The following is a 26066-nucleotide window of genomic DNA, read 5'->3' on the forward strand; positions in this document are numbered from 1 at the left end:
CAACAAGGTTGTGTGCAAATTTATACAGAGGTAAAATCAAGCTGACAAGACAGACAACACATGATAGCACATGACAACTACAATATTTTAAAGGGGTATGCTACTAATTTAGAATTATTAACTCTGTATAGAAAGAGATAGATAGATAGATAAAAAATAGGCAGCAGCTTTACTTTTAAGGCGTTATTATAATCTGTAATCATTTCACAATATAAATATATTAAACGGTCAATGCTGGGGGGGAGAACACCTGACCTGAGTCCACTGCAACCCAAAGATACCTCAAGGGTTAGGCCAGGTTTGGAAAAAGGTTTTTGAAACCAAATCTATGTTCAGGTCTGTCTTCTGTACAAGTCGTCTTTTTAAGTCCATGTTATTTACATGATAACACCTGAACACAATACTTAGGACAAATCCCATTTCTCATGTTTTACCCCTGTCCTTTACTCCGCCCTTTGGTCCTTGGAACAAGTTAGCCCCACAAAATGGAACACCTCTTCAAGAATGTGACACGCTAACGGGTTCAATAAACAAGCAAATAAAACTACGACAACATGGCAACAGAAAAGCCATAATCACCTGTTGTTATGGCTATTATGGATTATAATTAGTATCTGCAGCAACAAGCAGATACATGTCCATCCATGGCACCTGTTGTGGTTAGCATAGCTATACAATATGCTACCCAATGCTAGCTTTAAGTTTTTCCTTGGATTCAGTTATAACCAAATAAAGTTTGTAGTCTGAGGGGTTAGCTGGTGTCTAACTCTTCACCCAAGTCCTAAACTCACCAAGAATCAGGACGGGACACTCTACACAGGCCAACGCAAACCAGACCAGACTTAGCCCTGCTCGGACTTGAGGAAGCTATAACCACAGACATCAACATGACAATACACTGACTCTTCTTTTCTGTGATATTCATAGAGCAAAACAATTGGGGCAGCCCCATGGCCTAGTGGAAATGGAGCTTGGTTTGTTACCAGAGGGTTGCAGAGTTGAATCCTGACTGGTCAAGTGCTGGGGTAACTATAGCTGTGTTTCCACCAACACGGTTTGGTACAGTATGGTAAAATAACCAGCCCTAATCATTCCGTGTTTTGACATCCTTCCCTTGGGATACCACAGTAAAATGTTACCAAACCGTACCATGATGGAAACACAGCATATCAGCAACGTACCCGATCTCCATTGCTCCCCATTTATTGGGTTAATTGGACACTCTAATTTGACCCCACCCAGTGTACTCCAAGTGCAGCTCCCATGCACAGATAAATGGGAGGGTTGCATCAGTGAAGAAGCAGGTGATCCGCTACAGTGACCCCGAGAGAGGGAGAAGCCGAAAGAAATATCAAATAACAACGTTGTTGTTTTTTGGCATTGAATCGTAGTGAGCAGTGTTTCTGTCAGTAGTCACACATTTAAACTACACAGGCAGGGATCCAAGGAAACTCCATCCTAGAGTCAGCTGAGGTGCTGTTGAACGCCTCAGGTGCATCACGAGCAGGCGTCACTTCTTACACCACACGTGTGAATGTGTGAGACACTGTATGTGTAAAGGTGTGAACCAGATATACATTTTTACTCAGTTTTAACAGTTTCACATTAGTGTCTGCAGGAAGGAATATTCTCTACCTATCAGTAACCTGTGCCTTATGACTCACGTACACATACATTTATATAATTTGGACAAAGCCCAGGCAACAAAATGAACATGTGTTGCCATGAATTCAGTGATATATATATATATTAGAAATATCTTATTCTTATGGACTGACAGGGTGAGCGCTACATAGTATACAGTATATAGATATATGCAGCTTATATATAAACACAGCACTATAAACATGTGATACACACAAGTGTACAGTACTGTGACGTGACACATGACCTGGATTATGAGGGAAACTAAATGTCTTTGGACTGGACACACCAGGACTTTAGAGACATGGCATTAAAATCAGCAAACTATTGTTCAGATCAGGGGCCACATTGTACCGTTTGCAGCCAGTTTTGTTGCAGTCCATTTCTTAAACTGTTGCTAGTGTAAGTTCTTTTGGTTTCAGCTGACTCATATCACCATCACTGCACTTCTGTTCTGACTGTGCATCTGCTCCTTTTCTCAAGTAGCAACTGATTTCTACGAATCTGTCGACTTGACTTTTGATTCCTGGCTAGCTTCTCATCCATCTGGCTACTAGTTGACGTGCACTATGTAGGAGGGAGACATTTATTTTAAACATTTCAAACTGTTTTCTTTTTGGCATAAAAACATTTTTTTTTTTTTTTCAAAGCTTCATGGCTCCTGGCTTATTTTCTATGAGGCTTTGTTCTTATATATCTCTTCTATTACCATTATCAACCAGTCTGTGATGTGTTACAGGCACATGAAGGTGTTACCAGGGTTACCAGGAGGAAGGACCTGAATAAAGGTTATCATTGGATAGATAAAAGCCAAAGGTGATACAATTAGTCAGTCAGACTTCAGATTGTTTGCAGTTGAATCCAACAAACATGCGTCCCGTAAGAGATTGTCAGTCACAGAGTCACCTGGGTGCAGCTGTCACTCGTCCAGGATCTGAACACGTCTGTGGTTTGGTCACAAATCGGATCAGTAGAGTGGGTATTGAGTGACATATCCTTCCATCGCCGCAGCCTGTTTGACTTTCAGCCCACTCTGTCGGAGCCTTCTGTTGTGTCCTTTCACACACCGAGGCTCGATTCCCGAGGGGAAGCATGAGCGGAGAGCAGCAATCAGGTCAAGTGGTCTGATTTGTCGGTCAGGTCGTCCTCCTCCGCTCTCGTTGGCTCAGCAGCTCCAGAGGAGTGTTGCGAGTGGCTGGAGTAGGACAGGTGGGAGGAGCGGCTCTCATCATCATCCTCCACCATCACCGCCCTCCCCCCCAGCTTCTGCTGCTGCTTCTCTGTCGCTCTCCTCTTCGCCTCCTTTTCTCCGCCCTTGTCCCTCTCTCTCCTCCCCCACCCCTTCCCCCCTTTCCTCTGCTCCTGCACCGTCCACATACTCTCCTCCTCATCCTTGCCCTGCACCTGCCTGTCAAAGTCCAACAGCTCCTCCATCATCTCTTCGATCTCCATCTCGCCGTCCAGCTCCTCCTCCACCTCAGACCGGAGCTCGCCCATGCTCTCGGTGCAGTTTGTGTCGTCGGTCTCCTCTTCCTCCTCCTCTAGCCCCCTCAGCCTCTCAGGCGGCTCGCTGGCCTGACTCTCTCCGAACTCCAGGATGGTGGGTAGGTTGCCCTGTTTGGGGCAGCGCTTCCTCAGGCTGACCAGGAAGGGTTGTGGCAGAGAGAAGATGTCCACGTTGTTTCCCAGATCAATCCATGTGACACTGGGAAAACTGCCTGGATCCTGGGACACAACAGCATAAAGTGTCAAAATCAAAAAAAGCATCTGTGGCTCGTCCATATCGACAAGACTCACACACACACACACACACTTATTCACTTATTCATAACAAACGGAGTTCCTGAGCTGAGTGTATCTGTTTGTATTGTATCATAATAGCGTAAGAGTCATATCGAATGTGAGTGTGAGTGGTTGTTGGCCCTGTGACAGACTGGTGACCTGTCCGGGGTCCCAGCTGACACTTCACCCTATGTCAGGCACCAGCATCTCTGCAACCCTCATGTGGGGAATAAAGTGGTAGACAATAAATGAACGAGTGTGGACAAACAACATTCTGGGCAACAGAAAACAACACGGTCTCCTGTTTTGACACCAATACTTATACAATACTTTATTGTAATTATATAAGATCAATACGAAAAAACACAAGTAAACAAAAACAAAAGTGACTTTTCCAACCTTGAGGGCATCAGTCAGCTCCTTCAGAATGGTCCTGGTCAGCCTGTTCCCGTTCAGTGCTAGAGTTTCCAGGTGTGGCAGGGCAGCCAGCGTGGGCAGCAGCAGGAGGAAAGCCTCATCCGTTAACTCAGTGAATCCCAGCTCCAAGCTGACCACGGTGGACGCGTGGTGCTGTAGATGAGCGCAGAGTCGCTCCATGTCTCGAGCCGTCAGAGGGATGCCGGACAAATCCAATGCCCCGCTGGATGGAGGGGCCGACAGCACCGCCTTCAAACTAGACACGGACACATGAAACAAATATTCATGTTATTGAGAAAAATACTTATATGTGCCATTTTAACATGAATGTGTCTTTATGTTGGAGATCAGGTGCTCTTTGGATGGGAAACATGTAGAGACACAGTCAAAACTCTCTTTTAAACAACATACCAATCTCTAAATGAACTAACCATAATCCAGTAACAACATAGTAATAGTATAGTAATAATTTGGTAACAAAATGGTAATGTTATGGTTACATTGTCTTATTACAAATGCAATTATCACAGTGGAAAGAAAACATGTAGAGGTTAAGTGGACACTTTAAATTGACGGTAGATGTGAATGTGAGAGTGGATGGTTGTGGCTCTAGTGACTGGAGACCTGTCTTGGGTGTTTGGCCTATGTCAGCTGGGATTGGCTCCAGTGACCCTGCGACCCTCATGTGGAGGATTAATAATTGTGATATGTGAGCCATACACAAAAGGCTGACCAGTTATTGCCAACAAAATAACACATGCACAAAAGTAGGGCACTTCATTTAGAACAAAGGTTGACTCAGCAACTGTAGTACAGACTGTGGGACTCAACATATATTTATTTATTCACATACCGACAGACTCCAGTGGAATCTAGGTCAGAGCAACCCCAAAGCAAATTTAGCAAATCACATCCCCGAGGGCCACACTGTGTCATCTGCCACTGAGTTATATTATATACGGGTATGGATTTTGAGAACAAAGACATGGAGCAGCTTGTTAAACTGTGCCGTTACCGAGACGACTCAGGCTACCACTGAGCTACCGTCACCCGAGTTCACAGGATAATGTTGTTGAGGATCAGCATGACCCACTCACATGACCCCATGTGTCACAAACAGTGCAACAACCAGGTTTTCCCCTCTTCCTCTCTCTCTCTCTTCTCCATCTCACCGGAGTAGGACACAGACTCCTCTGCTCTCCCCTGCCCTTCTGGGTTGAGGAAGGAAACATCAGCTCTTCAACTGAAGATGCTTCAGTACAGAGCTAAACAAGCTGCCAGCAGCAAGAGAACCCCCTCTGCTAATCTCCACGCAGCCTGTTATCCTTCATCACTGTCAGTGACACCAGAGCCTGCCTGATGCTTTGTTCACACCAGACGCGGCGCATATTTATCGTTTTATTTATCGTAAGCTTGAGTCGGAAGTGTTGTGAAAAATCGACCTGACACGGCGACGCGATGGCCATCAGTGTTGAGATTCACCGAATGCGAGTGGCCAGACTCCGCTTCCAGCGATACTTTCACATGACGAGATCCATCATGTGAACGGTGAAACTCGCCAAGACGTTTCCACAACAGAGAGTGCAACAATGCTTTGACCAGTGGTGAAAATAAATGCCTGTTACTTCTGTTTAAAATACTGCAAGTTGCGGCCAGCGGTCCCATCGCATCACACAATGCAACAAATCGTGTTTGGTTTGAATACAGCATAAGGATCAACCAAGGAGACAAGAGCAAAGTTAGCTCCAACTAGCTAATGTAACTTTGTAAGGAGAAACCTGAGCAACAGACACCAGAAATAAATGAGTCAATCATCTACAGTTCCTGGACCAACAGACAGCACCTCAAAAGGACACTTCTTGCTTCTTTCAAGGACTAGGTAACAAAAGTGGTTAACAAAGAAACACAGCAGCTCCTACGGTCAAGAAGCCATCTTTGGTTCTGCCGTCTTGTTGTAGTTTCTTGGTCAACTGCCATCTTGATTTGTCGTCTACCTTTATCTGACTTGACACCGGACACACACACACACACACTGTATATAGTTAAACTTTTTAGGTATTATTGTTTCAATCTTTGATGTCTTTTTAATAAATGTTTTTAAAATATACAGTCTGGTCTGATTAATATTGCATAAGTGTGAATGTTGCCAACCTCCTCCCTGTAGATCTCTAATCCTTTAATTCAATCTACATATCAATGTGGCATAGTGATTATTAAGTTAATTATGAATCATAATCCAAATTGGTAATTGGCTTAATTCATGAGACTGTTTTTGGAGGTTATGAATAAATGGTTCATTCAGAACCAATTGTTTCTCCCCTGAATAAGAGGAGTGGTGCCTCCATTCCAGTTTGACTTGAGACATTTGTACTGTACAGTATTAGAGAAATTTGAGAACAATGAACATCGTGTCTGCTCATTTTAGTTATTTATTTGCACAAACTTATAATATAAAAATTATTATGATGAAGATGTTTTATGAAGGAACGTTATGAAACCTGTGAGGGCTTATATGAAAACCTCTCCCATGGAGACATAAATCAAAGACCAAAATAACAAAAAATAAAAAACAATTAAATGATAACAAGAATAAGAAGAAGAAAGAAGCAATCAACTAAGTGATTAAATACGGAGCCCCTAAAGGGACATGGGGAAAAAAATAAAAAAATAAAACCTTTCTTGTGTGTACAAGATACTTTCTCGTACGCACCAGAAAGTATCTTGTGCCCACCATTTTAATTATAGAAGTATAGAAGATTGTGTTCATTTAAATACTCAGTTAGTCTGTTGTACACAATTATTTCAAGTACTTTGGCCAAACAAGGCAGAATAGATATTGGTCTATATTTAAGAATTTAGACATTTCATCAGATTTATATACCGGGATCACTCTGGCCTATTTCAGAATCAGAATCAGAATCAGAATCAGAAGAGCTTTATTGCCAAGTATGATTTGCACATACAAGGAATTTGTTCTGGTGTCATTGATGCGTAACAAGCATACAACATTTTTAAAAAAAGTTAAGTGAAACAAGTATACGTATATATACACAGTATATAAATGTTTTTTGTTTGTTTTTAAAAAAAAAAAAAAAAAGATGAAAAAGAGCACAGTAATGTAACGCATAAAAAGGAATCGCATATTTGAATCGGTAGCAGGCAAGACCAGGCTTCAGTCCAGTCCATCATGACCAGCTCCCTTAGGTTTCAGTATGGACACAATGTCCTCAAACACCCTAGACCTGACTTGTTTGGGAGGAGCCTGTATTTCAGGAGTGAGGGTCCAATGTTAACAAAAAAAGTCATTAAATCCATCAGCAATTTCTACAGTGTCAGTTACTAACTTACTTCCCAGACCCCCTTGAAACTCATCACATAATATTTTATTAGAGTCTTTTTCCTAATCTCATTAATAATTGACCGAGTTGACTTCATATTATCACCAGACTCATTAAATTTAGTTTCATAATGTTGTCGCTTAGCAATTCGGAGGAGATGGTGAAGTTTATTCCTGTAAGAGGAATACAATTTAAAGTTCAATGGAGACGCACTGGTAAGGTAAGCGTTGTAAAGTTTAGGCTTTTTCCTTATGGATTTCTTGAGCCCCTTAGCCCTTTTTGTATTCTGGAAGGGAAAAGCAGTATCAAAGAGTTTAGAAAATAATTAAAAAAAATATGTCCTATGCTGTCTGGGCATTTCCTTCCATCTCCACCGGATGCCATGAATTTTCATAGAGGGACAGAATTTCGATGTTAGACTGACCAAAGTTTCTATAAGATGCTACTGGTTTTTGGAAAAGAGTAACAGTATGTGCAGTAAGTGGAACAGGGCGAGATGGTCAGAAAGATCAGCAACCAGGACACCAGATATCCCTGGGTCATCAACTGAATTAGTTAGTACATTATCATTAAGAGTTCTATTTGTCACTGTAATTCTTGTAGGTTTGGTAATGAGAGGGTCAACAAAAGCACAGGTTTGAGGGTGCATAAGATTTATATTAAAGTTGCCCAATAGGTAACATAATTTCTTCTCTGAGGATATTTTACTCAAGGCAGTACAGTAGTTAAACAATTTATAAATGAATTATGGTTGAGATCTAGGGGCCTATAAATGCAACCAATAATAACCTTGGAGTTCAGCACAGCAGTAGTAAGTTCAATAAATATAGCTTCAGCTTCCTTCCCAAGGGAAGATGTAAGGTCAGGGCGAAGAGAGAAAAACAAAGACACACCACCGCCAGTCCTGTCTTGTCTGGGACAAGGAATGTGATTATAGTCCAGGATGTGAAATTGGGACACCTTCTCACTTGTCAACCAGGTTTCTGTTAAGGCAATTATCACAAGATCAAGATCTTCTGTTGTGTGGCTAAGGTAACAGTAAGGTCTCTGTGCCATGAGACAAACTATGATGTGGCGCGATACAAATGTCATTGAAAAACGTTCTTGTGCAAGCATCTGATGTAAGATGGACGGGCATATATTTTACTATGTGTCAGTGCTTCATACAACCACATTTGAAATTGGAAAAACTAAAGTGTGTAAAAGTTTGATGAAATGATTTTTGATTTGACAGATCCTGATTGTATGGATGTTTGGATTATCAGGAACAAGGTCAGTTTTACAGAGGTTACTGTTTTGGATCACCATGTTTTTACAGTAGCCCACAGTGGACAAACATCAAGTTTTGACGCTTACCAAAGGGTGCATAGATTCTCCAACACACTTGTAAGGGAAGGGTGAGGTGAGGGATATTCAGCAGCAACATGCAACATCATCAGCGTTGCCACACTGTGCCTTCTTATCTTCTTCTGCTAATAAATGGAAATGAAGTGATTAAAGCCGACTGAGGCCTCACTGTCTGGGTAACTGGTCTAAAACCACATCCCATAGAAGCCCTGGAGGTTTGGGCACTAACACAGCTCAATGCACCAGAGTGTTTCCTCCTCTCAGACAGAAGGTGTTAGTAATGAGTTAATACAGCTGGTACAGTGATCCCCTCGACTCTCTGTGACCACTGATCTAATCAGTAGAGCTCATATTCTGCTCCTCCCTTCCATCAGTCCACCTCGTTCTGCCGGAACAAGATGGTTGTTTTGTTTTTTGCACACAATGGCACGCACTAACACTAAGTCATCATCTCATTACCATCACCATCCTGGGGTTTTCCCCATATGTCAGTCCTGCCCCTGTCTTAAACCAAGACAAGCCACCATCTCCAACATCACGCCACCCTGCACATTTTAAAGCAATAAACTAAACAAGGCATGACATGAAGTGTGCAAATAAAAAGCAGATGAAATGCTGAGAGAGCTCATGATGCGTTTGGCTTCGGACCAGAATCCCACGCTACAGAGAGCAACACACACACGCCCACTTTAAGTGGAGGTCATTGACCCACGTCTGGAAAACATCCAGTCATCACTGACACAAGATACATGGAGATCAACTCTGACTCTATATTCATTTTATCCTTTCATAGTTTATAGCACTAGGTCAGGCTTCATTAATCACTTCACTGTCACTGTTAATATCACTGGCTGATTTGATCAGCTGTAGCCAATAATAATAATAATAACTTAGATTTATAAAGCACCTTTCACGAATGCCACTAATAAAACTAGCATTAGATCCACAAGCTGATTAAAGGGACCTTTTGTGCTCATTTCCAGAGACATAGAGTCTTTATTATTGTCTATTCAGAGCCTCTGAGTTGAGACTTTGACTTGTGAGCAAACTCTTGCAAATGACAGAATTTGTAGAAAAATAGCTGGTTGTTGAGTTTCATCCTCAGGTTAGAACAATACTTAAAAACGATGGTATATGGTGATAAAATATGTTTTGGGGAGGCACAGCCCAGAGTCACATGAAAATAGAACTTGGCTTGTGACCGAAGGGATTGCTGATTTGAGTCTAAGTAAATAAGGGATTTTCTGTTTGGACTTTGGTGTGGGAGAGTGAGAGGTTTACAAAACAACACAAGCTTCAGTTTGCAGTGGTTAAAAGGCTAACACAATCTTATGGGGGAGATAAAGAGGCAAACAAAAAATCATAGGCGTTGATTTTATTTTTAAAAGTGGCTTAAATTTGTTTTATGTTGTGCAATCATGTTTGGCGTGAGAGTGTCTGCTGGTCACATTAAAGATGACAAAGGTTACACGGCGAGTGGAAGCAGTCGGGTTCATGGCTGTGATGTTTCTATTGATTCCAAATAGATGAGGACAACAACATTTCATCTGGGATGAAGGATTGTTCAAATTCAAATTCAAATTCTAATTCAATAAAAAAGAAAACACTGCAGTTGTCACAGTCAATTTCCAACTAATCACTGCAGCGTCTGATTACAGTGATTAGACCAACTTCAACCACAGAGGAGGAGCAAGAGAAACCAACATTCCTAAAACTACATTAAAGACACTTTTAAAGTGCATCATACTTTTTCTCTCACTCGGGATGGAGGGGGTGGGGCTCTCCCTGAGGTTTTGTTAGTGTCAAGCAGGCGGAGACTGACTCATCGCTTCTGAAATAACCATCAAAGCTGGACGATCAGTCTGTCTCTGAACAATGTGTCTACTTGGACGCATGTCACAGGTACTGCACACTGTGCCTCTTCAACCCCATTCAACCTGGAATCCACATTTGTCCTGACCACAGATCAGATCACAGAAACCACATTCACAGGTGTTTTGAGGACACAAGGACACATTCCTGAGCTCCATGAACACAATCAGTCTTTTATGAGCTGCTGCTGCCACAATAATAACACACTCTCATACACAGACACACACACACACACACACACACACACACATCTGTACGGTCAGATTGTTAAAACATATTTTTATCCTCATGAACAGACATGATGTATTAAAATACAGGGTATCAGATCTGATCTCATGCCTCCCACCACACAACTGGCCCATGACCTCCTGTAACTGCAGCTAGATTATCAACAGAATATAATTCCATTATCAACAACATTACACTACAGTGGTGTAAATCGGTCGAGCAAAGTCTTTAAAAGAAAAAAAGGAGGCAGATTTTCTCCCAATAAGATCATTTGCTCTCTCATCATCCTCCTCTTCCTCACATATACTTCATACACTCCTATCACATACCCTGGTATATACAGTAGAACAGTATTTCAGATTTTTCTCCAAGTTCCACCAAAGGAAGCTCATGTACCACCAGTACCACAGTTTGAGAACCATGGCATTAGGATATATGTGTCACACTTTTAAATGTATTACATTAAATATAGTTATTCATATATATATATATATATATATATATATATATATATATGTACACACATAATAGATCCGCCAAAATATCAATATATAATTTATTTTTTATTTTTCCTTTATTTAACTTTTTAATATAATTACAAATAGTCACACTACCGGAATGTCTTTTTATACTGAAAGGAATAATGAAAGAATTGAATATTAATGCACATCCCTACATATTGGTATTTTACATCTGCGTGAGTACTGACTGTCATTTGCACTGCATGCAGCTGTAAACAGATCCAGCAGTGACCATGGTAACAGCTGTCTGATAGGGAAAGACAGAGGTAACACAGAGTAGCTTCTGCTGCAATAAATACTGAATGAAATACATTATTATCTAATGAAGCTCTCATGTGTTGACATGTGTGCAGCTCTGCCTTGGAATCAATAAAAGCCTCTAACATGACTGACGAGGATGCTTTCATGTGCTGTTTTGTGCTCTCGTGTATGTAACGAGTGACTGACGATGACCCTGACAGCATGTTATATGACCCTGTTTCACCCAGTCTGAATTCCCCGCGCAGTAACATGCTGTGTCTTCATCGACTGTACATAGTCACGGAAAAATGAAACAATGAAACAGTCGCTGGTTCATCCGTTCATTGGTTTAAGTGATCATTGCTCGTCACTGCAGTTTGTGCTTCAAAGATTAAAGCTATAGTCTGAAACACCTTTTAATGTTATTTGTCAAAATCATCTTCTCATCCTGATAACATCAATAAAAAAAAAGTACTGTGACAAAATGAGGGGAAACAGAAATCCACCATCTGTAGCCTCATTGTAATAGACATGACCAATCAGATATGATTTAGTCAGTATTATGACGTTTTCCCATTATAAAGTTCTAGCACTACTCGGATCTACTTGGCTCGACTGGGTTTGGTATCAGTCACGTCATTTCCCATGACTTCACAGTACCTTCGCAACGTGGGCGGAGTCATCATAGCACGGCTGCATGAAACTGTGACGCTGTTTTACAGGCGACACAAACTCAAACCTCGGCAAAGCAGCTTTTTTCACTGGAACTGAATCATTAGAATCAGTTGATTAAAAAGATTTATTCACTGAATGGTTCAGTACTTCCTGCATGACCGGAGCACAGAGTCTGTCTGACACAGTCACTGAACTGAAATACGACTGCACAGGTTGTGATTTGGCTCACGATCGCCGGCTTTCAGCAGTGCTGTCGCTAAATACACCAGATTTTTTAACTGATCTACAGTTGGGCATTGTTGGGTTTGATTCTTGTGTTGGACGTCGCACTCATGACTCTTCCAGTGAGAGTCTGTTGACGTCACATTTTAGTATCGGCTCAGCTCGCTTGGAACCTCGCCAGATCAGGTACTATCACTCATGGGGGAGAGACAACATGAGTAGAGTCGATTCAAGCCGACTAGTGTAGAACCTTACAATAGAAAAGCGCCATCATAAATAATTGCTCTGTCCTCTGTTCTGTGTGATTCGAGGGCGGAGCTTTGACTCGAGGACAGACGAGAGGGAGACGGACGTATTGCTAATGCAAGCATTTCCAGACTCCTAGCACACCCTAATTGCTCAGATTTTAATGTATTGATGTCAATCTGGATACAAAGAGGATTTCAACCAATAACATGGAAAAAGTGTTTAAATAATAAATGACAGACTCAAGCTTTAATATGCAGCTTGTTCTCATTACTGTAGATGACACATTGAAAGTTGATCAACAGGCAGATTTGACTTATTACAATTCAGTCCAACATCCTTGCTTTGTTTATTTAAACTGTGTGCTGTTGGTAGGTAGTTCAATTTAATCTCATTACTTGCACCACAAAGCAAGAGGAGCACTCCACTTTCTTTGTATTGTTGTTGAACAGAGGCATTCAATCATTGGAAAACCTGCTGAATTCTGTGTCCTATTATTGGAAGAATGGAACTGGGACAATTGGTTGTGTAAGTGTCAGCTCCTTTTGATATTTTTCAGTCTCCAGTGCGCAGCAATAGGTTACCATTGTTATTCTGAACGGTCCTCGCCTTAAAAATAATATTTACTGTCCACAGCAAACAAGAGACTGAGACATCAATATGTTCATGTATTATTCTTGCTCTGTGAGAATGATGCAGCATTATTTATACACTGTGTCTGAAAACAAGTCTCTGTCAAGCAAAACTATGAGGGAGCGTTTGTGTTTATACAGCAGCAGCCCGGGGTGGGCTGTGTGGAGCTGATCCTATATCAGCTTGTTTATATTTTAAAGTGAAACACTACAGCTATAAAGACAAGACTTCCAGACGCCATTACTGCTTAAGTTTAAGAATCCAAAACTGTGAGTGAAGCACTTGGCTTCTGTTCATTTTTTTTTTTTTTATCTGTGAAAAATCGAATGTGAACGATCATGAGTCGCTCTGCACAAAGTGTCTTTATCTGCGCAGGGAGCAGCGAGACTCAGCGGTAACACCATTATTCATAAAGCTACAAGAGGTCAACGGTCTACGGGGAGCAAACATGAGTCACACTGAGGCCCAAACAGACCATGCTGTTGTATTGTGGGGGAGGCTGCACTGGAGACCCTCAGTCCTTTTTTATCTGATTCAAATGCACTTATGCATTCATGTTCAGCCACACCAGCTCATTCAAAGTGCAGTCATTGTGTCATCACACAGCAGTGAGCTTTACATCATGGACAGACAATAAAGGTTACATTTGAAATTCTATTCTCCACTACAGTAGTTGCTTTGACTGTGTTGCATTATGCATGGAAATATAGAACTTTTATGACTAAAGAGATATTATTGTCATGTTATCACATTTATTATTCAATCTTCATCGAGCTTATAAGGGAAGTTTTACAAGGAAACAGTTTGCTCCAAGTAGCCTGCACATAGTGTTGGTTGCTATGCAACACAAACAGCCTGTTACTGCTATGCCAGACCAGACCGTGTATGTTATCAATCAATAAATCAATCAGTGGTGTTTATTTGCCACTAATACACGGTCAGTGTGAATGCACTTTGCACACTTAGTTCACCACTTAACCTTTACCACTGGGACACACAGCTGTTTCCTTTCAGAACATCCCAACATTTTTATCTCTCACAAACACAGGAGTTGTTGTCCATCAGTTCAGTTTCGAGTCTGGCTTTACCAAAGTAACATTCACCAGCTCATGCTGCAGAAGAGGTAAACTTCTCATGCCCTGGGAGCTAAAAATGCTATTTTTCTCTATGATGTGGGGAGAGAGGTTGGTCAATGGTAAATGACCCCTGAAGCTGCTTTACAATACAACTTATGTCACACTTCTTTCATACCCATTCACACACAGCTGTCAGGAGCAATGTGGAGTTCAGTGTCTTGCCCAGGCATGTAGGCTAACAGAGCAGGGAATCAGACCCTTGACAATTCACTCCACTGCACCACTGAGTCACCATTGCCCCCCCCATGATTAAAGGCTGTCTAACAGCAAGAAGCAGGCATAGGTTTATTTTGGTAAGTGACTAAAACAAACACATAAACTCACACACTATTATCTATATATTATATATATATATATATGAATATATATATATTTATATATACATATATATGTATATATACATATACATATATACATATATATAGGCCAGTGGCCTCACGACCCTCATATGGAGGATAAAGTGGTAGACAATGGATGGTTAGTTAAAGTTTTGTAAACTACTACACACTGACTATTGAACTAAAAAACAAATCATAGTGCGACTCAAATTGCAATATCTGTAAAATATAGCAATTACATAATTTCCCCCAAACCAATCAGCTGTGAGATGACAGTATGAATAACCAAACCTCTGAGCAGCCCCACATATAATCATAAAAGCCTTATTCACCCGGATTACTTTTTCTGCTGAATATTTATTTATTTTACTGTCAGCAGTATCACCAGTGGTTCTGTCATGATGTCAAATATTGTGATATTGTTTTGCATGTTGTGTGTCTGCCACGATCACACACTGAGCTATTGTAAAGCCAACAACAGCCTCACGATCACAGAGCAAGACACAAGTCTACGATTTGGGGCCGACGGCAGGCAGCGATGATTCAGAGGATGAGTCAAGGAAAAGACGGGTCAAAAAAAAAGAGGTTTGGATGGAACGGAGAACATGGACAAAGGAAATGAATCTGAGTGCTTTTGAAGGGCTAAGATACTTCATACTTGCAGACTGAATGTTGTCAGTTTTGAGCACGTGGGCAGCTCCAAGTGAAGCAGGAGTTGTTATTGAAAAAAAGAAGGATTATGTTAATTTAGCTGTCTCCTGAATGCACAATATCTCGCTCAGTGTGTATACTATTCAACAAAGGGCCTCGCTCCAGTGACAGCAGCATTACAGACCTTTAAAACACCACAGGGGAACATGGACATGGGGAAATGTTTACGACTTAAGGCAGACTTATAAAAAAAACATCATAAATGGATGGAATAGGAAGCTGTGGCTCAGCTTGAAGGATGAATCCACTTTAGAGGATTTTTTTACCCCAACTGACAACATTTGAAAATCTTTTCTTTTCTGCGGCACGTGAGAAAACAACAGTGTCAGAGACCACTGCCCAAACAAGAAAGACACTAAAATGACAGTAACACTATCATCCATCCATCATCTACCACTTTATCCTCCACCGCAGGGTCACGGGGGAGCTGTGCCAATCTCAGCCGACATAGGGCGATAGGCGGGGTAAACCCTGGACAGTCTGCCAGTCCATCACAGGGACACAGAGACTAACAACCATTCACTCTCACCTACGGTCAATTTAGAGTGACCAATTGACCTAATCCCCATATTACATGTTTTTGGACTGTCGGAGGACGCCGGAGAACCTGCAGAAAACCCACGCACACACAGGGACAACATGCAAACTCCATGCAGAAAGGCCCTTGTTCCAACCAGGGCTCGAACCCGGGTCTTCTTGCAAAGGCAAGAGCGCTAACCACTACACCAACCGTGTGGCCACAGTGACACTATTTCAACATAACAATCATAATCACATCCAGGAGACATTTGAATGCTGTAACAGCATTTGCTAAATATTTAGACCCATCAACAACAACATTCTACTTGTTCATTAGTCTGTGTGCATTAACACTACAGAATCACAACAGTGCTGTGACGTAAACACTCACTCTCACTGAAAACATGGCTGCCAGTGGAAAAACAGAGCACTTAACAAAAGGCTTTTATTTCAACTGGAGCCTAAAGTCTGTGTTGCATTGTAAACCACAAAATCAGAGAAAATCATCCATTTTACACCACAGCATGCAGCACTTTCTGATTCACTGCTGCGTTCAAACGTTTTATTGTGTGACTTTGGTGATTGACGTTCTATGTTCGGATTTACCAAAGTGACACAAACTTACTAACCAAGGAGCAGCAGTTGCTGAGTTTCTCGATGGACTTTGGGGCAGGAGAGCAAGTAGTCGACTTGCTCCATGTGTCGCTACCAGATACAACCACACAAACATCATCAACAACAGACATGGGTCATATGCTCCCTTTAATAACGAATAATAGCACCCAGTTATGCACTTTCTCTCAGCATTTTAATATCTTTGGTTTCACAATTTAAGCAGATCTGAAAAAAACACTTAACTGGCCACAAGTTGGTTATAAAACTTTGAATGCCTCATTGTTACTAATGTCAACAAATCATTGGACAAACATCCAACTTCCTTCACAGTCAGAGCTTTGTTTTATGGCTGATCAGCAGCAGCAGCAGCAGCAGCAGCAGCAGCAGCAGCAGCAGCAGCAGCAGCATTGATTTAGTGTAAAAGGAAAATCAATGGCAGCAAAATGAGAAGGACACGAGCAATGTTACATTTCCATTCAATACTTTTTTATGCATTCTTCTCATTCTTGCAAATAATTCTGTTCAAAATGATACTGGATCCCTGAGTATAAACTTGATGAATCATCCGTTCATTGTATAAGTTATTACATGTAAAAGAGTTGTCATACATTTTATCTGCAGTAAGTATATGACTTTGTGAATGAATAAATGACACTGTGCTGAATCCTGACTTCAGTTATGCTGTACACTTATTATAGAGTATGGGTGTTTTTTGCAGACCTATGAATTGTTGAAAATGGTTCCTGTCATCTCTTGCTACTAATACAGTAATACTAATAACACACTAATACTACAGTAATGAGGGACACTGTACTATTACATATGACATCATTCAGGTGACATTGGACAAGAGGCAGAGTTAAACTGATGGACAGACAAAAGCAGCCTAGTTTGTTTGTTTTCAGTCAAAATCTCATCCACAGTTTACATACAAAAAGAATCCATTATATGGTGGAGTTTGTGCTCAGTGTAAATACAAACACGGCTAATGCAAATATTAGGTTTAAATAAATCAAGAAATGAACCACTGAGACAAACTTCCCATCTCTCACTCACTCACTCCTACAGTGTAGAGGAACAAATATCCTCCCTGCTGCTGAGACGAGGGACATGAAGAGAACACAGAGACAGAGAGACAGAGAGACAGAGGGAGAGAGACAGAGAGACAGAGAGACAGAGAGAGATTCAGACTTTCTGAGTCAACACACAACTCCTCTCTCTGCTGGCTGCCACAGCTCAGGTGGGAGGAAGCCAATAAACACGGTGATGCAGCGACAGACACGAGCGCAGGCCCTTCCGAACATGAAAGACCCAAAGGTACGACGGAGTATTAGGGCTACGTTGAGGGGGGGAAAAATTCACAGACTTTGAGACTTAAGTCGTAAATTTACGAGATTAAAGTCGCGAGATTAAGTCTTAATTTACAAGATTAAAGTTTTGAGAATAAAGTCTTAATTTACGAGATTAAAGTCATAAATTTACGAGAATAAAGTCTTAATTTACGAGAATAAAGTCTTAATTTACGAGATTAAAGTCGTAAATTTATGAGAAAAAAGAAATGGATTGTTATACAGAAATACAGATGACAGAAAAAAGACAGATAGAGATACAGAGAAATTCACTCAGTCATTGTGAGCAGAAGCATCATCACCTCAGACGTGTTCACTGTGTCACTGTCATGACTCTTATGACTTTTATTTAACCAGTATATCTGTGATAGCTAACGATGACACATGAGGATAAAGCTGGATTGTGGTTTTCTCTGTTTTCTGGCTCAGTCTAACTTGAATGAAACACCGTTTGGGGGGTGAATCCTGTGTGTGACCCTGTGCATAGAGGTCACACTGTCCCCCTGTCAGTTTCCAGCAGAAAAGCGTTCAGCTGCTGCAGCTGCCTCATTCCAAGCCAATGACAGCAGTGACAGGAGCTGTTGTAAAGCAGCCACACAGGGAACAGTGAGCCTTGTTCTTCAGGACTCTCACTCATGTGTAGTCGTGCAGAATAGACCATTACCAGCTGACAGCTAGTTTATTTACATTATATAGACTGTACATGAATCTTCTTAAGTGTTGTTAGAACTCACGGCAGCTGATGGACGATAATTGATGCCATTTTCTATATAATGGCATTAATATTATAAATACATACAGTATATATACATATATATATATATATATATATATATATATATGTATACATATAAAACTTCAGAGGACAGACCAACACAGGAGTGGACTCAAGCATCGCACTAGCGGAGGAGCTAAACTCCTTCTTCGCACGCTTCGAGACCCCTGCCCAACAGTCTGCAGCCACACCACCCCAGCTGAACCCAGCTCCTAGCCCCCAACCACTGACTGTGCAGGCACATGAAGTGGAACGGATGCTAAGCAGGGTGAACCCCAGGAAAGCTTCGGGACCGGACGGTGTTCCAGGGAAGGTGCTCAAGGCCTGCGCCGCACAACTCTTGCAGGTCTTCACCACAATCTTCAACCCTGACACAATCCATCATCCCAGCTTGCCTGAAATGGTCCACCATCATCCCAATCCCTACAAAATCAACCGCCGCCACCCACAAGGACTACCGCCCAGTCGCACTCACACCCATCATCACCAAGTGCCTGGAACGGCTGGTCCTAACCCACATCAAGACCCGCCTCCCTCCCTCCCTTGACCTAACCCTCAGAGCAAACAGGTCGACAGAGGATGCAATAGCCATCACACTCCACACCGGGAGAGAGCTACGTCAGGATGCTCTTCATTGACTTCAGCTCAGGCTTTAACACAATCATACCCGACATCCTGGTCAGCAAGCTGTCTGACCTGGGATGTCCCCCCACCCACCTGCTCCTGGATCAAGGAGTTTCTCACAAACCGACCTCAGACGGTCAAACTGGGTCACCACCTTTCCTCCACCCGGACACTGAGCACAGGCTCCCCACAAGGGTGTGTGCTGAGTCCACTGCTCTACACAGACCCACCCACTCCAGTAACACCATCATCAAGTTCGCAGACGACACGACAGTGGTGGGACTGATCACGGGGGGAGACAAGTCTGCCTACAGGGACGAGGTCCAGAAACTGTCTGAGTGGTGCTCAGTAAACAACCTGTCTCTGAACACCACAAAGACAAAAGAAATCATCCTGGACTTCAGGAAACACAGGTCAGATCCACCTCCCCTCTACATACACGGACTGCGTAGAGAGGACCCACACCTTCACCTTCCTGGGCACCGTGATCTCTGCAAACCTTTCCTGGTCTGCCAACACCTCAGCTGTCATCAAGAAGGCACAACAGCATCTGCACTTCCTGAGAGTGCTCAGGAAAAGTAACATCTGCCAGAAGCTGCTGGTGGCCTTCTACCGCTCTACCATCGAGAGCATCTTAACCTACTGCATCACGGTGTGGTTCTCCCACTGCACCGAGGCGGAAAGGAAGAGGCTACAGCAAGTGGTCAAGACAGCACAGAGGATCATCGGATGCCCCCTCCCTTCCCTCAGAGACAGAGCTGAGGCAATCACAGAAGACAGTTCCCACCCCGCACATCACCTCTTCGACCTGTTACCCTCTGGCAGACACTACAGGTCCATCAAAACCAGAACAAACAGACTCAGAAACAGCTTTTATCCACAAGCCATCACTGCACTGAACACAAACAAACACTGACACACACACACACACACACACACACACACACACACACACACACTGACTGACACGCACACACACCACCCAAGGACATTGTGCATATACTGTAACAACACTGTACATTCTACCTATTTATCTATTTTATATCCTTGCACTGAACATTGTTCCTTTTTTTATTACCTGTACTTTTTTACGTACTTGACACTCGGTTGCTGCTATAATTTCGTTGCAATGACAATTAAAGGTTTCTGATTTCTGATACATATATCTTATATTAAGCTGGTTTTCTTTTTTATCTCCATCTGATAAAATGTAACTGTTTAATGATAACAAATCATACAAAAAATGCTTAACTTCAGTAATTATATACTAATTATATAGTAGTACAGTATATATAGAGTATTTTCAATACAAAAAATATATAGTATATATGTATATAGGTCATCAAAAAATGAGAAAACTTTTTAATTATTGGCCAATTCTGATGAAACACCTAAGATGTAAACCTGGGGCTTACAGCTTTGCTTTGACCAGTGAAAGTGGAGTTGTAAATATTAAATGTTATAAATGTTATAACCTTTTCATTTATGATAACTGAATGTGTCATTCATATTTATAATCTGTGAGTGAGGGGAAGTGGTCTCTGTCTGGCTCTCACATGAGCACCCGCAGCTCCATGTCTGCAAAGGTTTAAACATTAATCATAACCAAATATGACCTATCGTGATAACTTTGATTATTTTTCTTGTTTTGCTTTGTATGACATTTATTTAACCTGTTGAAAACCATGCTGAGTAATCTTTGTTTCTAGTGTAGCAGTGTTCATGGTGGACCCAGCTCAAGAAAGCTGCTTGTGTTGATTTGAAAAATAATATAATAAATAAATCAGATGCTGAGTCAGAGCTGCAGGACGTGAATGTGATCCCACACTGGCTCTACATCATTGTCCGTGATGTAAGACTTTCAACTTAAAAGCAAACCGGGAGCTTCATCTTTATTCAATAGAAACCAAGAATTCTGAAAGTACTATTTGTTTTGCAGATGACAGAAATATTTGCCATTAAAGATTAGCAACATTTTTACTTTTTATGGTTGTGCAACAAGTTCCCTGCTGATAAAAAACAAGACCTGACAGATTAGCAGTTATTTGCATAAACTGAAGTAGCCTCCTGTTAATCTTCATTCTTTCTGAGTAACATTCAGTGGAGATTAAGTCAAGTTTGCAGGTGAATATAATTCAAAGACCTGTAAACAACACAACACAACACAACACAACACAAGCACGACAGAACAACATACAATGTCTCTGCAAAGCTCAGATGATGTGATCTCACATTTCTGAACCAAACAATTACAAACAAGCATGAACATGATGATGTTGTAAGTCTCGTGAGGCACTAAGGGCTTAAGGGTGATGATAATTATATCCTGGTTATGCCTGCAACTGACAATTATCTTCATAATCTATAAATCTGTCAATAAACCTGGAAGCTATGTGATTTTACTGTATGACGATGCTGCTGCTTATCTTGGCCAGGACACTCTTGTAATAGAGATTTTTAATCTCAGTGAGTTTTTTCCTGGTTAAATAAAGGTTCCATCAAAAACAAATAAAACACACGATGAAGATGAATCAACGTTAATGATCTCTTTGTTACATGGATCTGAAAATGTGACTGAAATGAAATAAATGGAATGTAGTGGTATGGATGGAGGCTCAAATGTGCATTTTTTTAATGCCACAGCTGAGGGAGGGTGGGTGTAGTTAGCACGATAGCAGCAGAGCTCAGGAACAGATTCATTATACCACCATAGGTGGTTTCAGAGATTAAGAATTACATTTTTATTAATCCCCTCAGGGAAAGGATTCCTCTGCATTTGACCCATCCTAGAATTAGGAGCAGTGGGCTGCCACACTGAGTTGCGCCCGGGGAGCATTGGGGGTTGGGTAACTTGCTCAGGGGTACCCCAGCCCTTTTTGGCCAGGTGGGTATTGGAACCAGCGACCCTCCAGTTACAAGCCAAGTTCCCTTTCCACTTGGCCACGGGCTGCCATATGCCACAATATGGAGAACATCAGGTGTCATTCTGCACTAACAGTCCAAAACTGTCTCGGAGACAAGTTTTCATTTAGTGTCCAGGAGTTTCAAAATGTTGGAATATAATTGAAATAACAGTTGGTAAAAAAGTTAATGAACTGCAGTGAATACAGAGTTTTAATCTAACCATTACTTTGTATTGTTGCAAAAGTATTGTAATAATATTGTATCTTGTGGTTTCTGGCAATTTACTTTCCTCCATATCTACAAATTTCAGCACTTTGGTGATTAAAAAAACAACAAATCTCCCTGTGAAGTGATAATACTCACCAGAGGAGAAATACATTCTTTTTACTGGACTCAGGAGGAAGTGACCTTGTGTGTGTGTGTGTGTGTGTGTGCGTGTGTGTGCAGGGTGTTAATCTGGTCTCTGAAACAGGGGAAGCTCATTTCAGGCCCAGTTATTTATACATAAATAAAAAGTGTGCTGAGCTTGCACTGGTTTTACTGCACCGTGCTGTATGAGTTATAGTGTATGAGAATACACTATAACTATGAGAATCTGTGATAAACAGCTGATTCTGAACAAACTAGTCATATAGCTGATCATGTTTCCAGCGCACTTTTAATACAATAATAATATTAATATTATTAATATATTAATATGAATACAACAGCACATATGTTACCATTCATTATGTGACGGCATTTTTCGCCTGTGCTGATGAAGGAGTGTGTTCCATGCAAAGGGCTGATTCAGTGTCATCTGTTGGCCTGTGACGCAGAGTAAATGGAGCCTGTCCCTCCTCTGGCTAATCACTCATACTGGAGTTCACGACAGCCTCGGATGCTGATTGCAGCGCTGTGTTGATTAAATGCCATCCACCAGTACAGAATTACTTAAGATAATTGCCAAACTGCAGCCCTCGTTTCAATCCACTGCTCTCAAAGTATTTATTAATGCTTATTACATTTTTGTATTATTTGTTGTGTTGCTGTGAAGTCATCGCACACTCAGCAGGACTCCAGTCTTATGGCCCACACTCAATTGTTATTTCTGTGTGTTTGTCTGTCTTGCAGTGAAGTCGACACCTGGTGTTTTGAAAATCCTTCCTTCACACAACAGTGGGGGACGCTCTGTTTTCAAATGTGTCCTGATACAGAGTCATTTAATACCATCTTCTCCCACCAGGGTGCACTTTATGGCAGATCTGGATGTTATTGAATGAGATTCAGGTTGTGCAGCATCACACAGGTATCAGATTACACAACTACACCTGGCTATAGAAAGTGTTATCATTTTATTAGAAAGAAATGTATTGAATTTAGGGATGCACCGATCCACTTTTATCACCTCCGATACCGATATCTAAAGGTTTAGAATCGTCCGATCCCGATCTGATACCGATACAGAAAAACAGGAACGAGGAATTCTGGTAACAAACGGTATTTCTCATAGTGTGAAAAAGACTGGGATCATTCTTTTGTGCAAGGCAACATCAGACTTGACTTAAACATTTCTTTCCTATTTTTAAAAAACAAACAAACATATAAACAGATAGAAATATACTTAATTACTTATTTAATAACCCAGTTCTGTGTTAATGTTTAGTACAAAAATGATTTTAACATCCAACACAAAAGCAGCTGAATAAACCAACAGCTTCTAGATAAAAGTCCCTCATTCACAACGAGATGCTGCATTGTATGTACAACTCAACCACTCTCATGTTCTCCATCGCCTTTCACGTGTTGCTGCCGTTGTCCCTAAGAATCAAAAGAATTTGAGCTCCAGATATCTGTGGTGAAACTCAGAGCTTTGACATCTTTATCTTCTCTAATATGTGATTGTACACTTTACCATGCAGTTCAGGTAGAGCCGTCTGGTACCTAATTAGCAGCCGGAATCCCTTGTCCCCGACAACCGACAGAGGTTGTGCATCCATAATGACGACCGCCCCCCGGAACATTTACTGCGCAGGTTTTGCAAGTAGCCGTCGAGATTGTTGGCTGAGGTCGTGTGAAAAAGTTCCAGATAATTCATCCTTTCACTCGCGTTTTCCGCACCACGTCAGTCACATCACACAGCATAGAATTAGACTGAATAGATCGGCACATTGTCACCGATACCCGATCTAGAATTTTCTTCAATATCGGGACTGATACCCGATACAAATATCGGATCGGTGCGTCCCTAATTGAATTACTATCGTCACATAGGCCTTAAAGATGTTACATAGCATTTCTGTATTAAAATGACTAAAAACAGTAGTATTGAAATCCATATTTAATTCTGCACCTCTCAATGATGTCATCCACTTAAGTGCTGCTGTTGTTTCAAATAGGCTTTGCTGCGTAAATGATACATTTTTAAATGCTCTAAATTTTACAAAAATGTCAAGACAGAGATTTGTCGAAATAGACTTAGATATAAATGTGGTTATTTGTATAATGTATCTTTTAAATTAAAATAACCCTTTAAATAAGTCATGAATTTGTCAACAAACACATTTGCTTTTTCATTTTATGACGTTTGGTCTCTTGCACCACACAGATGGTGATAAGGAGAATGTAAAACATGTTTAAAACATGACTAAAAACATCACATTGCATTAAATTGCAGTTAATGCAATTTATATTTACATGTTAAACGTCCTGATGGAGGCAGCAGTGGATCAACAACCTCTGTGTGCAGTGAAGTAAAATTGCTGAATTCCTCTTTGGTGCAAGATAAAGCGTCAAACATATTTTTTAAAAATGGTATACTTATGCATGTGGATGTAAATGTTATTAGGTGAGCCTTTTGTTAAGTTTTTGAGCATCCAGCACTCAGACGGGGGCTCAGTGCAGGGGGCATGCAACCCGAACTAGCCCTTTATCCTTCAACAAGGGTGATGAAATACTGCCAACACACTCACTTCAGTAGGAAAAAAGGCATCATTGACATAAGTTAAATGCATTTAGTCAAATGCTAATTAAAGTGAAGAGCCACAGCTCAAACCTCAAAGGCTGACTCATCGAGCCACATTCAATTTCTGATTGATTCTAAAAATCACACTGAAATCCAAGCAACAAACTATAAATAAATAAAAATACCCACACACAATAAATGATATCGCAAAGGCAGCGACTATTTAAAGATGGAAACATGAGGCCGACGCGAGACAGTGAAGGTGAAACACACGGAAGTGATTTCATCTCCAACTGTGAGAGGGTGAGAAAGTTAAGAAGCTGAGACATGAGTGAAATGTTCCATGGCATCCAAAGGGGCAGCAGATGACACACTGGTCACACACTGGTCACACACTGGTCACACACTGGTCACCCACTGGTCACACACTCACCACGCCTGAGGTTTCCTCTTGAGCAGGCCCTGCCTCCTCCACTGCGAGTGGGGGCTGAGATGGTAGGTCAGCTGACGGCAAACCTTCTCCATCGCGCCGAGAGAGTCGCCCTCCTGTTGAGCAAACACGGGCAGAGACACAGACTGTCAGTTCAGTCACTGTGAGGTGATGGGAAATGTCAACAGGGCTTGAATTGGACTTGAATTCTTTGTGTGTTGGCCTGAGCGGTGACTTCCTGCCGCTCGCCTTCACCTCACTGCTGTGTGTTGGGCTCGTTAGCTCAGCAACGACGTACATTTTCTTCATGATTAACAAAGGTGCTAATAAGTCTAGAGGTGTCCTGTTTTCATGCTATACAGTTACTCATACAAGTGAACATACAGTATTTAGAGATTATATAACATATATGTTGTTTCTAGTCATACACTCGTCATATAATAAATGACTTTTCACAGGTATCACTGATTCCAGAGCTTCCACACCACAGCTCAAATACTACAACTATAATTATTACTATATTGTATATTATATACACTCCTACATTAGTGTTATC

The 26066-nt window shown here is 41.3% G+C and overlaps 1 protein-coding gene across 2 annotated transcripts in view; it reads right to left on the reverse strand.

Moving 5' to 3' along the window:
* Positions 1 to 1536: 1536 nt before the first annotated feature.
* Positions 1537 to 26066, reverse strand: part of lrrc75a (leucine rich repeat containing 75A) — a 64375-nt gene continuing 39845 nt past the window's right edge. For both annotated transcript variants that reach the window (XM_058634544.1, XM_058634545.1), the window contains 3 exons: positions 25514 to 25626; positions 3826 to 4099; positions 1537 to 3369 (listed from right to left, as the gene is read on the reverse strand). In XM_058634544.1, coding sequence (XP_058490527.1) covers positions 2755 to 3369; positions 3826 to 4099; positions 25514 to 25626 — 1002 coding nt within the window. In that variant the 3' untranslated portion in view covers positions 1537 to 2754. The remainder of the gene's footprint in view (positions 3370 to 3825; positions 4100 to 25513; positions 25627 to 26066) is intronic.

The sequence above is a fragment of the Solea solea genome, chromosome 7 (assembly GCF_958295425.1).
Source record: "Solea solea chromosome 7, fSolSol10.1, whole genome shotgun sequence".
NCBI classification, from domain to species: Eukaryota; Metazoa; Chordata; class Actinopteri; order Pleuronectiformes; family Soleidae; genus Solea; species Solea solea.